This window comes from Tenrec ecaudatus, chromosome 11 (genome assembly GCF_050624435.1).
Source record: "Tenrec ecaudatus isolate mTenEca1 chromosome 11, mTenEca1.hap1, whole genome shotgun sequence".
NCBI lineage: Eukaryota > Metazoa > Chordata > Mammalia > Afrosoricida > Tenrecidae > Tenrec > Tenrec ecaudatus.
This window is the reverse complement of record NC_134540.1, coordinates 11,057,980-11,071,214: the sequence shown is the minus strand read 5'-3', so window position 1 is coordinate 11,071,214 and position 13,235 is coordinate 11,057,980. Positions and strand designations below refer to the sequence as shown.

At 48.0% G+C, this 13,235-nt stretch overlaps 1 protein-coding gene across 2 annotated transcripts in view; it reads left to right on the top strand.

The window, feature by feature from the left end:
• The window catches only part of IFT88 (intraflagellar transport 88), a 102,502-nt gene extending 91,613 nt beyond the window's left edge, over positions 1–10,889 (top strand). The window contains exons 25-26 of one of the 2 annotated variants that reach the window (XM_075562849.1): positions 10,264–10,374; positions 10,590–10,889. In XM_075562849.1, coding sequence (XP_075418964.1) covers positions 10,264–10,374; positions 10,590–10,711 — 233 coding nt within the window. In that variant the 3' untranslated portion in view covers positions 10,712–10,889. The remainder of the gene's footprint in view (positions 1–10,263; positions 10,375–10,589) is intronic. The other variant, XM_075562850.1, reaches the window with a different exon arrangement.
• Positions 10,890–13,235: the final 2,346 nt, after the last annotated feature.

Here is a 13,235-nt window from a genome sequence, read left to right as displayed (position 1 = left end):
AAGGAGTGCTTACAGTGCTGCGTCAGCTGGAGGAAGCATTCCTATGGGCATCCCATCGATGCCTGGAGCCTTGCTCTTGGCCAATGCATCCATCGGTTTGAACTTCTTCCCTCAGCACCATTGGTTCTGGTTCAGATGCTACCTCCTGAGATGGTGGAATGCCAACTAGTTCTTTTGGGTACAGTGACAGTATGTAGTCTTTCTATCTCCTTTTGATGTTGCCTGTATCATTCAATAGCTTGCCTTCCCTGCTTCCTACTCCAGGCAACATCCGACATGCAAGAGATCTGGTTTCTATATGGGTTAGCTGCCCTTGTTTGTGTATAGGATGTGCCTAGATTGTTTCAAAGCCCTGAAAACGAGTGAGGTTGAGTTGTGTTTGTTTGTTTCTGAAGAATAATTCGCAAGGATAGCAAGGATGAGATGAGATGGGCATTCTACATAAACTGAACATGACTGGTGGGAGCATAACATGGTACCCCGTTCTAGATATCGCTTTGGTAATATGCATCAAGACCTCTAAGATGTCCAGACCCCTGGAGAGGAACCGATTTTAGAGGTGCAATCACATTCAGACAGAAGTATGACCATGCACATTGGCGCCATTACTGATGACAGGAAGCGGTGGGAGTAAACCAAATGCTTATGCAGAGGTAGGTCCAGGCCGAGCCTTGTCCTGTGACATTGTCCCTCCAGTCAACCTTCTGGCTGCCCCTCTGATGGGTGGGCCCCGGGCGAGCTTCCATGCTTCATCTTTAGGGAGATTGTGTGGCCACTGGGAGCCCCAGCACTAGGGACCAGTTCACATAGCAGCTGCCTGAGGTGACAGACTTTCTGAGAAACACCGTCCATTGCATGAAGGACATAAGGATTAACGGCAGCTCCACAGTGTCGTTTCCTTTGGCTTTTCTGTAAACAAAATTACGTGTCTGGAAAAGGCATAGCGAAATTCCTAACACAGGGAAATTCCAAGAAAGCAGATCATTTTACTGGGTCTGTAAAATGTGTCCTGGATGTGACAGCATGGAAATTGCAATTTATAGTAAATGTGGAAGGTGAGAGCCCCCACGCCCCCTCCATCTCCAATGGATGTCAGCCCCTCTGCAGACAGAGAGCCTGGGCTGCTTCCCCCTCCCCCACGTGGGCAAGGGTGGAGGAGCCCAGTTCTCAGAGAGACGTTTCCTGGTTGGAAACGAGAGGTTTTGGAACGTGCTCTTGTTGTCTCACGCCCATACTTAAGTGTCCAGCATGACCAACTCAACGCATGTCAACCAGAGACAGTCTCTGTCGTCGTTTAATTCTGTTCAAAGTTTCAGCAAAACCAAGGTGCATTGCTTCTCTGCCATTTAAAAATTTCTGCCATCAGTTTATCTACCACTATCAAAGAAAAAACACCGTTTAAATTATCTTAACTATATACTTTCCAAATAAGCAGAGACTGTCTCCCATTGGAAGCTGGGGTTGTTTGTTTGTTTGTTTAAATTTGAAGAGAACATGAGGTCCAAGCTGGTGTAGTTGACCTCTGAAGTGTGCTTAATATGTGCTTTGAATAGAGCCTGTGTTTTCAAACTCACTTTCTCACTGGGCAAAAATAAAACAAAACAACCTTCTCCTGTTTAAACCCTGTGCTCCTAAAACATCAAAGCAAGCCGCCTCCACAGGGAGGAGAGCCTTGTAAAAATCTCAGCCAAAGCCAAAGTCATCCCCCACCATATGTCCCTCACTTCTAAAGAGGGCAAACAGGCTCTCGGCCATTCCGGGGATCAGAGAGGGGTCCAAAACACGGGCAGCGAAGATAGATTGGTAGTTGACTTTGTCAGGATGTTTGTTAACTTGTTATTATTGACCCGGTCATATTCTTGAGAGCCAGCCAGTAGCTTCTGGCAGCAATGTGGCTCTGAATAAGGCCAGGTGCTGCAGCTCGCTGGGACCCTTTGCCAGACAGGCACTCTTGTTTCAAGAGAGATGCCAAACGAGGAGTCAGAGAGGCTGCATTTGGAACTGGCTACCCCCCCCCCCCACCTGTCAGCTCTCGGAACAAGTGACACCACCTCCCAGGACCTGTTTCTTCATCTGAAACATAAACAGTGGACAGGAACATTTTAAGGACATGTTCAGCGTGTTTCTGCTGATTATCAAGTTGGCTAACTTGATAAAAAGACAAGTCTTTGGGGGACGAAAAGTGACAAAGTGCTTAAATCCCAAGTCCTCTCCCGTGTGGTGGAGCTGGCACTTGGATGGTGGTGGAGACTTGGGAGCCTGGCTCCTGGGGACCACACACAGGAAGCTGAGGAAGCCCGGGCTTCCAAAGGACGAGAGTTCAGAAATCCAAGAACCCCCTTCACCAGGCTTTCAAGTAGGTCAATAGGGATCAATCCACCTCCACAGAGATCTGTTTCCACCCCGGCTCTCGTTGTTGTAAAACACAGGGGAAAGTATCCCGTGAGGATTCCTGTCCATAAGCCCTCATTCACGTGGTGGTGGTGGTGGGCGGAGGGAGTACACATCACCGTGTGCCCAGATGAGCCTCTGCTGAAAGTATGCTTCAATGTGCACCCAGGTGTGTAGTCCTGCCACGTGCCTGGAACCAAACCATTGTAGGAAATAGACACGTGGAACCTGACCCTCAAATAATTCCTTCAGGTAGTTGCTAAGAGCAGGAATCGACGATTGAAAAACATCCAGACACCTAAGAAAACGAGCCACTGGAGAAGCTGTAGCGTCTGCTCTTCAGAGACTACCCCATCCACTGCCACCCAGTTGATCCGGTCTCATTCTCCAAGCCGCCTCAGAGAGACAGACACTACAGGCCAGAGTGGGTCGGCCCCTGTGGGTTTCCAAGATTGTAAACCATTAGGGGAGTGGAAAGCCTCATCTCTCCCTTTCAGAACAACTGGTGGTTTTCAAACCGCCGACCCCCAAGAAACGCATAGCCCACTGCTCCGCTAAGACGCATTTTGAATGCGTAGCCACGTTTCTGAGGCTTTGAATCATTACCAGACAGCCTCATCTCTCCTCCCAAGGAGCAGCTGGTGGTTTTGAACCACCTGGGTTCCAGTTAACAGTGCAAAGCTTAGCGAAGAATGCCCCCGGGCACCTATCAAAGACTACAGGCCATGTCATTATCAGCTAAAAAAACCTACAAGTATTTCAAGGATAAAAATGCCGTTATCTCTTGTTACATGAACTCTAGAATGGAAAAGATTCCTTGTTTTTTCTTCCCTAAGATAAAGCAGGTATCTTCTGCTATCTTACCTCTACGGGGGGGGGGGGGGGGGGGGGGGGAATTTAGGAAGCAGACAACACAGAAATTCCCACTGTAACAGACTGAATTGTGTGGTGCACCCCCCCTCCAAAAAAAAAAAAAAGATGTGTTGGAGTTTCTGACCACTGTACCTGGGCTTGGATATAGATTTTGATGATGATATCAGTCTCCACATTACCAGTTATCAGTTAAGAGTTAATATTGGTGATTCAGTGACAGAAATCTCCCCTTCCAGGGCAGGTCCTGGGCTTTCTCTCCCAAGGAAAGCCCCTCGCGGGTGGCCTCCGCCCACCTTCTCACTGGAGGCTGATGTGATGCTCTGGTGCAGCATGGGATTCCACAGAGCTTCCAGACTAAGAGGGACTCAAGCGAAAGACTTGGGAATCTGCAACTGTCAATCAGCCAATGGAGCCATCTGAAGCCACACAATCCAGTCTCCTACCAATCGTGGGGGTGGCGCAGGGTCGGGTAGTTTTTCTTCCCTTTGAGGTCATACCAAATTAGGGTAGCTCCTTATCCCATCGGAATGGTCTTATAAGAAAGAAACCCAGACGTGGCTAGTTAAACAGAAAGCTTCGAGGCGTGGGCTGCTCTTCTGAGGGATTGTGAAACATCAGCCTAAAGGCCTCACTGTCGAAGCTCTTTAACATCCAGTCACAGGAATCAGACTCACACAGTGGGGATACCTCAGGGGCACCAAGGTCAAAGGGCACAGCAGAGTCCACAAAGTCAATATCCTGCATCCTACCTTTGTGGGATCGTAAAAGCTCCTGAGCGGCCCTGTAAGGTGCAATGATGGGTCTCTCCCTATCAACGGAAGGAGAAGGATGAAATCGAAGACACGTGGGAGCCATTAGCAGAATGACTACCCAACAGTCTCTAGGACCCTGAGACCAGAACTAGATGATGCTCAGCTACCTCGCTGACCTCCTCCAACAGTGATTAAATGAGTGAGAGTGAGAGAAGGTGGAACAAAACTCAACTTCACAGGTGAGACCCCCGAGCCTAGTCACCAGGCAGGACCGATAATGAACTCCTCCCACTCAGGACTCAATTTTCAACCAAACGAGCCGGGTCTGTAGGGGTAATAATAGCACGCGTAAGATACAAACGCCTTAAGAGAATCCGCTAGTTGCGATCAAATGGGCAGCACTTACCCGTCATCGACAAGGTTCAGAAGGTTAAGAAAGAAGAGGATGGAAATAGGCAACAGCAGGAGGGAGCAGAGGGAGCGGGTGATGGTGCACTGGGGGGATGACAATGAACGCGATGATGTGGATGTGGATGGCCGGATGTAAGCGGATGGCCTGCTCTGCAGACTTACGCAGTTCACCACACCAACGTTTACAAATAAAAAAGAGACTAGGCAGATAGCAAAATGAGCCAAATAAAACCTCCAGAAATGAGACTGTGATTTAATTTAGAAACTAGAGTGCATTAAGTCACTTCCGACACAGGGCAGCCGTCCTACAACACCGCCCGGTGCTATGGGCGAATGCAGTCATCACCAATCCATCACCCGCGGCCTTCCTGCTCCTCACTGACCCTCTCCTTGGCCAGAGAGCCCTAGTGGCAGAGGAGCTGACTGGTTGAGCTGCAAATCACAAGGCCAGCAGTTCGAAAGGACCAGCCATTCTGTGGGAGAAAGACGGGACTTTCTACTCCTGTCGAGATTTACAAAGTCAGAAGCCCATGGGGCAGTGCAACTCTGTCCTGTGGAGTCGCTGTGGGTTGCAATCAACGGAATGGTAGTGCGTTTGAGTTGAGCTCTGCTTTGCCGAGCGAACGCCCTTTTCCAGGGACTGGTCTCCGGATCACACGTCCAAGGACGTTCAACGGCATCTTATTCCCCCTCGATTTGAGGGAACCTTCTGGCTGTACTTCTTCCGAGAGAATTGTGCGTGTTCTTCTATGTCTCGTCCGTGTTGTTGGCCAGCGCCATCCTGCCAGCGCACTGATTCTTCTGCGGGCTTCCTTAGCTATTGCCCAGCCTTCACACGCAAGTGAGGTGACCGAAAATACCCTCGTCCGAGCGACATCTGTGCTCTTCAACGCTTGTAGGGGTCTTGGGCAGCAGATCGGCCCGATGTGGTTTGTCAAGGACTGGTGTGTCCTTGAGTATTGATCGCGGATCCAAGCAGAATGAGAACCTTGACCGCCTCCGTCCTCCCACCGTCTGTGGCGCTCCTGCCTGTTGGGTCAGGTGTGGAGGGTGGCTTTCTGTACCTTGACTCGCGATCCGCACTGAAGGGTGCCATCTGATTTTCATCAGTAAGCGCCTCGCTTCCTCCCGGACTCGAGAAACCAACGCCGTGCCATCTGCATCCCACAAGTGGTTACGCCTTCCTCCGGGCCTCATGCCACCACCTTCATATCGTCCAGTTTCTCAAGTTATTTGTTCCGCACAAGAGCAAAAAAGTATGGAGAACGGACATGGCACTGACGTACACCCTGCCCTGGTTTAACACCCCGCGCTATACCTTGCTCTATGCAAATAACTGCCTCTCGATCCATTGTGCTGTTCCACGTGAACCCAATGAAGTGTTCTGCGATTCCCATTCTCGTCAACGTCATCGGGAGTTTGTTATGATCCACATAGGTGCATGCCTTTGCATAGTCTGTAAAGTACAAGGAAGCATGTTTCTGGTATTGTCTGCTCTCAGCCCTGATCCTCAGCTCGGCCCCTTTTGCTACATCCTTTTCCACACCTGCTAAATAGCCAGTTGTGTTTGTCAGGATTGACTAGAGAAGCAAAGTCATAGACACTCATATGGGTGTAAGAAAGAACTTTATATCAAAGAGCAATTGTGCTCTCTTTTTAGAAAAAAAGAGAAAACATTCCAGCACAATCCATATCCAGTCCTTAAGTCTGATATTACACCATATGTTGATACTAGTCCATAAATTCTTCTTTAGACTCGCGTAGCCATGAAATGACGCCAAACACAGGAAGATCCCAGGCCAGTGGGTGGAAAATCTTGTGGATCCAGTGGCAGTGGAAGCATCTCAGCGCTGGCAGGGTCTCCCCGTGGCTCCTTCAGCTCCAGGGCTCTAGGGTAGCTCCATGTGTCTTGTCAACAGGAATGTCTCACAGCAAGTGAGCCATGTGTCCCACCTCTAGTGAGCTATTTATCTCCTTAGCACCTCCAAATGAGGTCATCAAGTTGCAGCTTGATTGGCAGGCTGAACTGCACCCCTTCACTCATAATAGTCTCAAATTGACAACAAGGTATCTAACTACCACACGAGTAAACCTTGGCAGACTACAGCTGAGCCCATGGAGGCTGTTCCTCGTTCCAGTCGTTTTACGGGTGCACTGCCGTGAGCACTCCTTTCCCGCTGCAATGGGATTCTTCAGTAATTGCGACTGAGATTGCATGGCATGCTTATCACGCAACATTTACTACTTGGCCCTTGACAGAAAAAGTTTTCCAGCCTTGAAGAGCATACGGGTTCAGATACAAAGTTTAGGAACTGGGAGACAGAGCTGAAGAAATTTTGCAGAATGCAGCACACAATGTAAAAGTAGTGAAAATAGGAAAGAGTTAAGAGACCCGAAGGACAGAGTGTGAAGGTCTAACATACATTTCTTGAGTAGAAAGAATTACAGAAAGCAGTAATCAAGAATATAATGGCTGAGAAATTTCTAGGATTCGTGAACTCTGGATTATGAAGTCAAATAGATTTCCAGTGTAATAGTTAAAAGTTACTTACAACTGCCCCATCACAGTCAGATTACAAAATAAGAAAGAATGTTTGTTGACTTCTCACAGGAAGCCAGAAAGTAACTGAAATAGCTTTCAGGTGCCCAGAGAGGATGACTATTTACCTTGGCATCGCATGCTACGGAGGCTGTATTTCCAGAGTGATTACGTGATTCCTGGAGCATTCTTTTAACCAGCAAATCCTCCTTTTAAAAATTAATAAAAATGATAAACCATTAATTCAAAACATAAGTATATTGAATATTCAAAATAATGGCAATCTAAATTGTGTATTTTTAAGTTTAGGGAAAATTTAAATCCAGAAGAGCAGAATTACTCGGCGCCCTTAGGTCATTAAGAATGTCTGTGCTGCATCGTAGCCCATGATCCAGGAAAGTGTGCCGGCAGCAGCTTTGGAAGCCCCGTGGATCTTTCCAGCGCCCCCTAGGGGGCAGCATCGCCCACTTTGGGAAACACTGATGGAGAGGGAAGTTACACAACAAAGAGTTTTCTGCAGATAAAATATTGAAGATTGATCTATCTGAATGATTACTTCATCAGATAAGACTAACACTCTCAAATGGTATTTTTCTCTTGTAAGAAAATCTTAGAGTTATAGAATTCAGAGTAAGCAGGAATCTTGAAACATATCCATCCCAGGGGAAAAGAACACAAAGCCCTCTAGTTTGGGACAATACAGTACAAATTCCATTCCCCAAGAAAGCAATACAAATAGCCAGTAAACAAACGCACAAACAAAATGCTCAGCCTCAACCTTAGAAACAACATCGTGAAAATGGCAAATCCAAACTGTACTCACTGAATGAAACCATTTATATAAAGCTCTAAACAAAAGTGGGTGCATTGTTTACAAATAGGGTACAAACAGTGCGTGAACGAAAGTGAAATACAGGAAGTATTGCCTAGAGTGAAATAATAGAGCAGTAGTTCTCTTTCTTGGTCTGAGTTCACTTAAGCGATTTTCTATCCTCATGGAGAGAGAAAAACAAAACAAACGACCATTCTGACAACAGCCACAACATGTAAAGGAACAAAGTAACCCAGAGCATCTCAAAAGACTGAGGCACCTTTGAAACATTGAATTAAAGGGCTTTATTTTCCAGGTTCTTCAGTGAGAGGGGAAATGTCCATGCTTTTGATGTGAACCCACAAAGCACTGAACACTTTTGATGCCACTTGTGGGGATTGTAAAGACTGTCTTGTTTTAATACATTCCCAGACACTAACTCCATCAACTAAAATATGAAGTACCCCCAGAAAATAAATGATGGGCAGAAGTGGAGTAACTCCTCTCATTAGTGGTCCAATTTCCCTAGCAAACGTGTGTGTGTGTGTGTGTGTGTGTGTGCTTACTATGTGGAAACTTCATATATGTGATATCTATTATACGGCAGAAATTTAAGAGCAAGAAAGCAAACTCTTTCTAGAGAGCTGGTCCTCTGAGCAGCTGGCGTAGGAGTGGACGGCTGCCCCGTGGAAGGCAGTATGGAGCCTGAGCAGACACGGGGGATGGCAGCACTGCAGACCCAGCGGGGCCCGGACTGGGTACCCACTGGGACTAAGAACGAGCGTGGCAGAGCCGTGCACACTGTTCGCCACACAGCACTCTTCCCAGCAGCGCGAAGATGGGACCCGCCGAATGCCCACCGCGGGAAGAATGAATAAAGAAGCACACATCTGGAATCTGATCAGCCACGAGACTGTGAAACGCCTCATGACATGCATTCTAGAAGACACTATGCAAGTGCAGCTAATCACAAAGGACAGTTATTGAATGTCGGTGCTCGTAAGGATGTCCAGAGGCGCCAGAGACCAAATCAGCCAAATTATAGCAAACAGGCTTTATTGGGGAGAAAGACCCAGCCTGGGCGACGTCCACGGTCCACAGTGTCTGGGCCGGAGGAGTCGTACTGCAGGCTACAGGGGTGGTGCTTATATATGGACAGGTATGTCCAGGTTTCTGGAATGTAAGGTGTCTTCCTGGTTCCCGGTGTATTCATGCCGGGTGCAGAGTGGAGGGTCAAGAGCAAAGCAGGCACTGAGCCAAACGGGCCGTGCACAAAACGGGCCGTGAGTAAAAGAAAGAAAAAAACGTGCAAAGCTGCTGACAGGTTACATAGCCAGCTCTGGTCAGCTCTGCAGGTGTGTGTGGGACATTCAAGGCCACTTGCTGCTAGTTGTGTCAGCCAGCTCTGGTCAGCTCTGCACGGGTGGGGGAGATTCAAGGTCACTTGCTGCTAGAAGCCGGCCTGGCATTGATCCGGCCATAAGTTTGTTTGTTTTTAAATCAAGAGGCAGGTTTTCATACCAAAGCAAACGGACTTTTGGCAGTTCCCCAGGGTAGGAGGGGGAGGAAGGAAGGAGTGGAGAGTAGACAGGTGTCACCTTGGATGAAAGGGTGGGAAGAGCCAACCAGAAGGAAATGGACAACAAAGGTGGGGGTGAGGGGGTGGCCTGAGCAAGCCTTTGAGAGGTGTGAGAGGTTGTTGAATGCAAAAATGATGATCTGATATGTGAGCCCCCACCTGAGTCAAAATAAAAAGATTTTCAATAAGAAGGAGACGTAGGTTATAAACGACCCCTACTGGTTCTTCGCAGTAAGCGTTCATGCTGCCCGACTTGGAAGTCCTCAGTGCACTTGTCCCAGTGCCAGCCACCCCGTCTTTGGACAGCTGTTCGTCCTCTGAGGTCTTGCCTTCCTGGAGCCAAACTGGTTGTTATGCCCCAGGGTATGTCTGCACCTCCCTGGGTGAGCATTCTTCCAAATGCTTGAAGCAGTAAAGGTGCCAGCTCAGTTCTCTCCGGGTTCAGTGTGCCCAGCCTCTGCCCCGGAGTGACTTCAGTTCTCTCCGGGTTCAGTGTGCCCAGCCTCTGCCCCGGAGTGACTTCTGAGGTGTTTGTAGGGCCCCTCACCAGCCTTGTTATCACCTGGCTATTCAGTTCCTGTTTGTCCATTGATCGGTTATGAGAGTCAGGTATGATCTCGAACTTTCCACAAAGGAATCCCCCAAAAGAAGACCCGTATTAACTCCGCACACGTTTGAAAGGGGGCGTGCAACCCTTACTTACTCGTCCGTGATGTTCTCTGCACACCCCAGATCCCCACATTCAAAAACACAAACACAAACAAAGATCACGCCCCCAGGACATCGCCTCCCGAATGCAGCAGTTCCCCTATTTCTTGGCAACTCAGTTCCACCCCAAGACCGGTAAACGTAGCGTCGTGTTGTCTCACCGTATTAAACAAATGCATTTTTATGTTTGTGTTTTCAGATAGTGGCCAGAACTGTAGTGCCAGTAGTCAAGGTGAACGCCTCAGTGCCAAGCTCAGAGCTTTACCCGGGACAAATGAACCTTATGAAAGTAGCAGAAACAGAGAAATAGGCAAGTGCTGGTACTCCCCCGCCCAGATCCTAAGGGCCTAGCAGGGCTGAAGACCACTGAGAGCCGCCACACTCGGGCCCTCGGGCCCCCCCGCCTTCTACGGGGAGAGCATTCTGTTCACGCTGAGCTGAGTGGTTTTGACGGCCAGGCGGATTGGCTTCCTGTGTTCCGATTCTCTTCGTTGTTCTAACGCGCCCGTCTGTTTTGAAACCTAGACGCCTCCTACGTGGACCCGCTTGGCCCTCAGATGGAAAGACCCAAAACTGCGGCCAGAAAGAGGATGGACGAGGACGACTTTGCCGACGAAGAGCTGGGAGACGATCTGCTCCCGGAGTGAGAGACACTGTGTCCACGTTCCGGTGTTGACGGAGCGCACTCGGGTGAAACAAATCCACGCTTTAATCTTGGACACAGTCGCAACTGAAAAAATGGATTCTCTTCTATTAGTATGCATTAGGTTGTTGTTGTACTGTTTTTGTTGTTGATTTTTTATGGAATAAAGCAATATGAAACTAGTACTTTCAGTCATTGACTTCCAGCTCACTAAACTCACTGCCATCGAGTTTTCCTGATAGCCACTCTATGGGACAGGATAGAACTGCCCGGTGGGTTTCTGAAACAAACTCTTTACGGGTGTAGACAGCTGCGCCTTGTCCTAGCAGCTCAACATGTAGCCCATTGACCCACTCAGAGATTCCTTTTGTAGCCCAAGCCAGTGCGTACACCTATGAGGGAAAGTTACAAAAAATATTGGTATAAAATCATAGCAATTTTATATATAAATTATTTTATTGGGGGCTCTTACAGGTCTTCGAATAATCCATACATCAATTGTATCAAGCACATTTGTACATATGTTGCCATCATCATTTTCCAAAAACATTTCTATCTACTTGAGCCCTTGGTATCAGCTCCTCTTTTTTCCCTTCCCCATCCCCTACCCCCCGTGAACCCTTGAAAAATTATAAATTTTATTTTCATATCTTACTCCAGCCACTGTCTCCCTTCACCCATGTATCTGTTGTTTGTCCCCGTGGGGCCAGAGTGGGGGTGGGGGTGGTTATACATCAATCATTGGGATCAGTTCCCCTTTTATCATAGCAACTTTTATCAAACAAAAATATCAAAATATGAAGCTATTTTTTCTGGACGTCACCTCCATCTAGGTCTATACAAATTGAAGGTGTTTCCATCTCTACACACACACACACACACAAAAGAATTCATGGTTCTTCCATTTACACCATGTCAAAACATTGTCCCTACAACATGCTCGCTACTGTTAGATGTGGGAGAAACACCCCCTAGGAGAACATAACTTGATCGGAGGAAGACTTCGATCTCATGCAGGAGGCAGGCAACATGGCCGTGTTGATGTCGTCGGGGAGACTCAAATCACGTTCCTTTTCAATGTTCCTGGATTGAGGGGAACATTCCTGGATTTAGGGGCAAGATGGAGGCTGGAGGAGGGTGGATAGGGGAAGATTTCCCCGGGGAATTCTGTTCCAACAGCCCTTGCTCACTTTGTGCATTGTCGTCATGGAAACAATGCCTTGGTGTTTTTGTTTTGAAGAACCCCAAAGGAGAGAGACTAGAGGTGAGGGGCCTTGTCTGCAGCCACCCACTGATAGCAAAGACACCTGAACATGTCTTACTGGAGTAAACCGTGCATGTATGAACTGGACCCTGGTAGCAATACTTTTGCACTGATCCTGATACAGCTACACGTGTGTGCATGACGTATTGCCCGAGCACCACAGCGCATGCCGATATTGTCTCATTCTTCGTGAACATGAGCACAATGTAGTGCTGAAGTCCACATCCATTTCATAGCCTGAAGCTTGAAACACATGCACTGGAACATATCTACATATTCAAGCTTAATCGCTGGAGTTTAAGACCTTGACACTTTTGGAAGTTTCACCTTGCTACTGTTAAAGTGACTATACTTTGGAGGAAATACAAAGCATTGCGAGAGAAGACACCCAACGGTAGTTGTGCTGTTCCGTCTGCTTCGGGACACCTGGAAGGGCGCTTTTCCCGTTGGCCACTTCTGGTGTGCGGGGAAGGACAGACTGCCTGCGCGTTTCTTTAGCGAGCATTTTAGCAGGCCAAGACTGCCCACGGGCATTTCATAGATGAGGCAGAAGTGGGTTCTCCCCAGTATCATGCTAGGGTGGATGGCCTCCTGGGTCTTATTTAAATTAACACAGTCTCCCCAGCATGCGCGCTGCTCCTGCGTGCTGGAGGAGGAAGCCCCAAACTGGAGAACATCACTTGATCTGGAAAAGGCTCCAATCTGGTCCAGGAGGCAGTCAATCAGACCCCAACCAGCCGGGCTAAGTTCAATGCGGAGCACAATTCAAGTTTGCAGGAATAGTAGTGAGCAAGAGCCTGCCCGCAGGGAGCTTCTTGTGGGGAAGACAGGTAACAAATACACTTTTTAAAAAAAGGACTCTGGATATTACATACAACTAAGGACATAGAATAATGTAATCCGTAGGGGTGATGTGATGGTGGAAGGGCTCAGTGGTATGGTTGAGGAGACCAATGGGAGGCAACAAATTACTCCCAGGCAATAAGTTGTTTGATTTTTTAAAAAATAATTTTATTGGGGGACTTTCACAGATCCCACAACAATCCATCATTCAATAGCATTAAGCTCACTTGTACATACACAGCCACCAACATCTCCAAGACCACCTCTGTACTTGAGCCCTTGGCAGCTGCCCCTCTCTTTCTCCTTCCCTCTCCCCACTCCCACCCCCGGGAATCCCAGATCAACCATGAATATTAATAGTTATTTCGTGTCCTACACTGTCCACTGTCTCCCCTCACCCACCCCTCTGCCATTCGTCCAG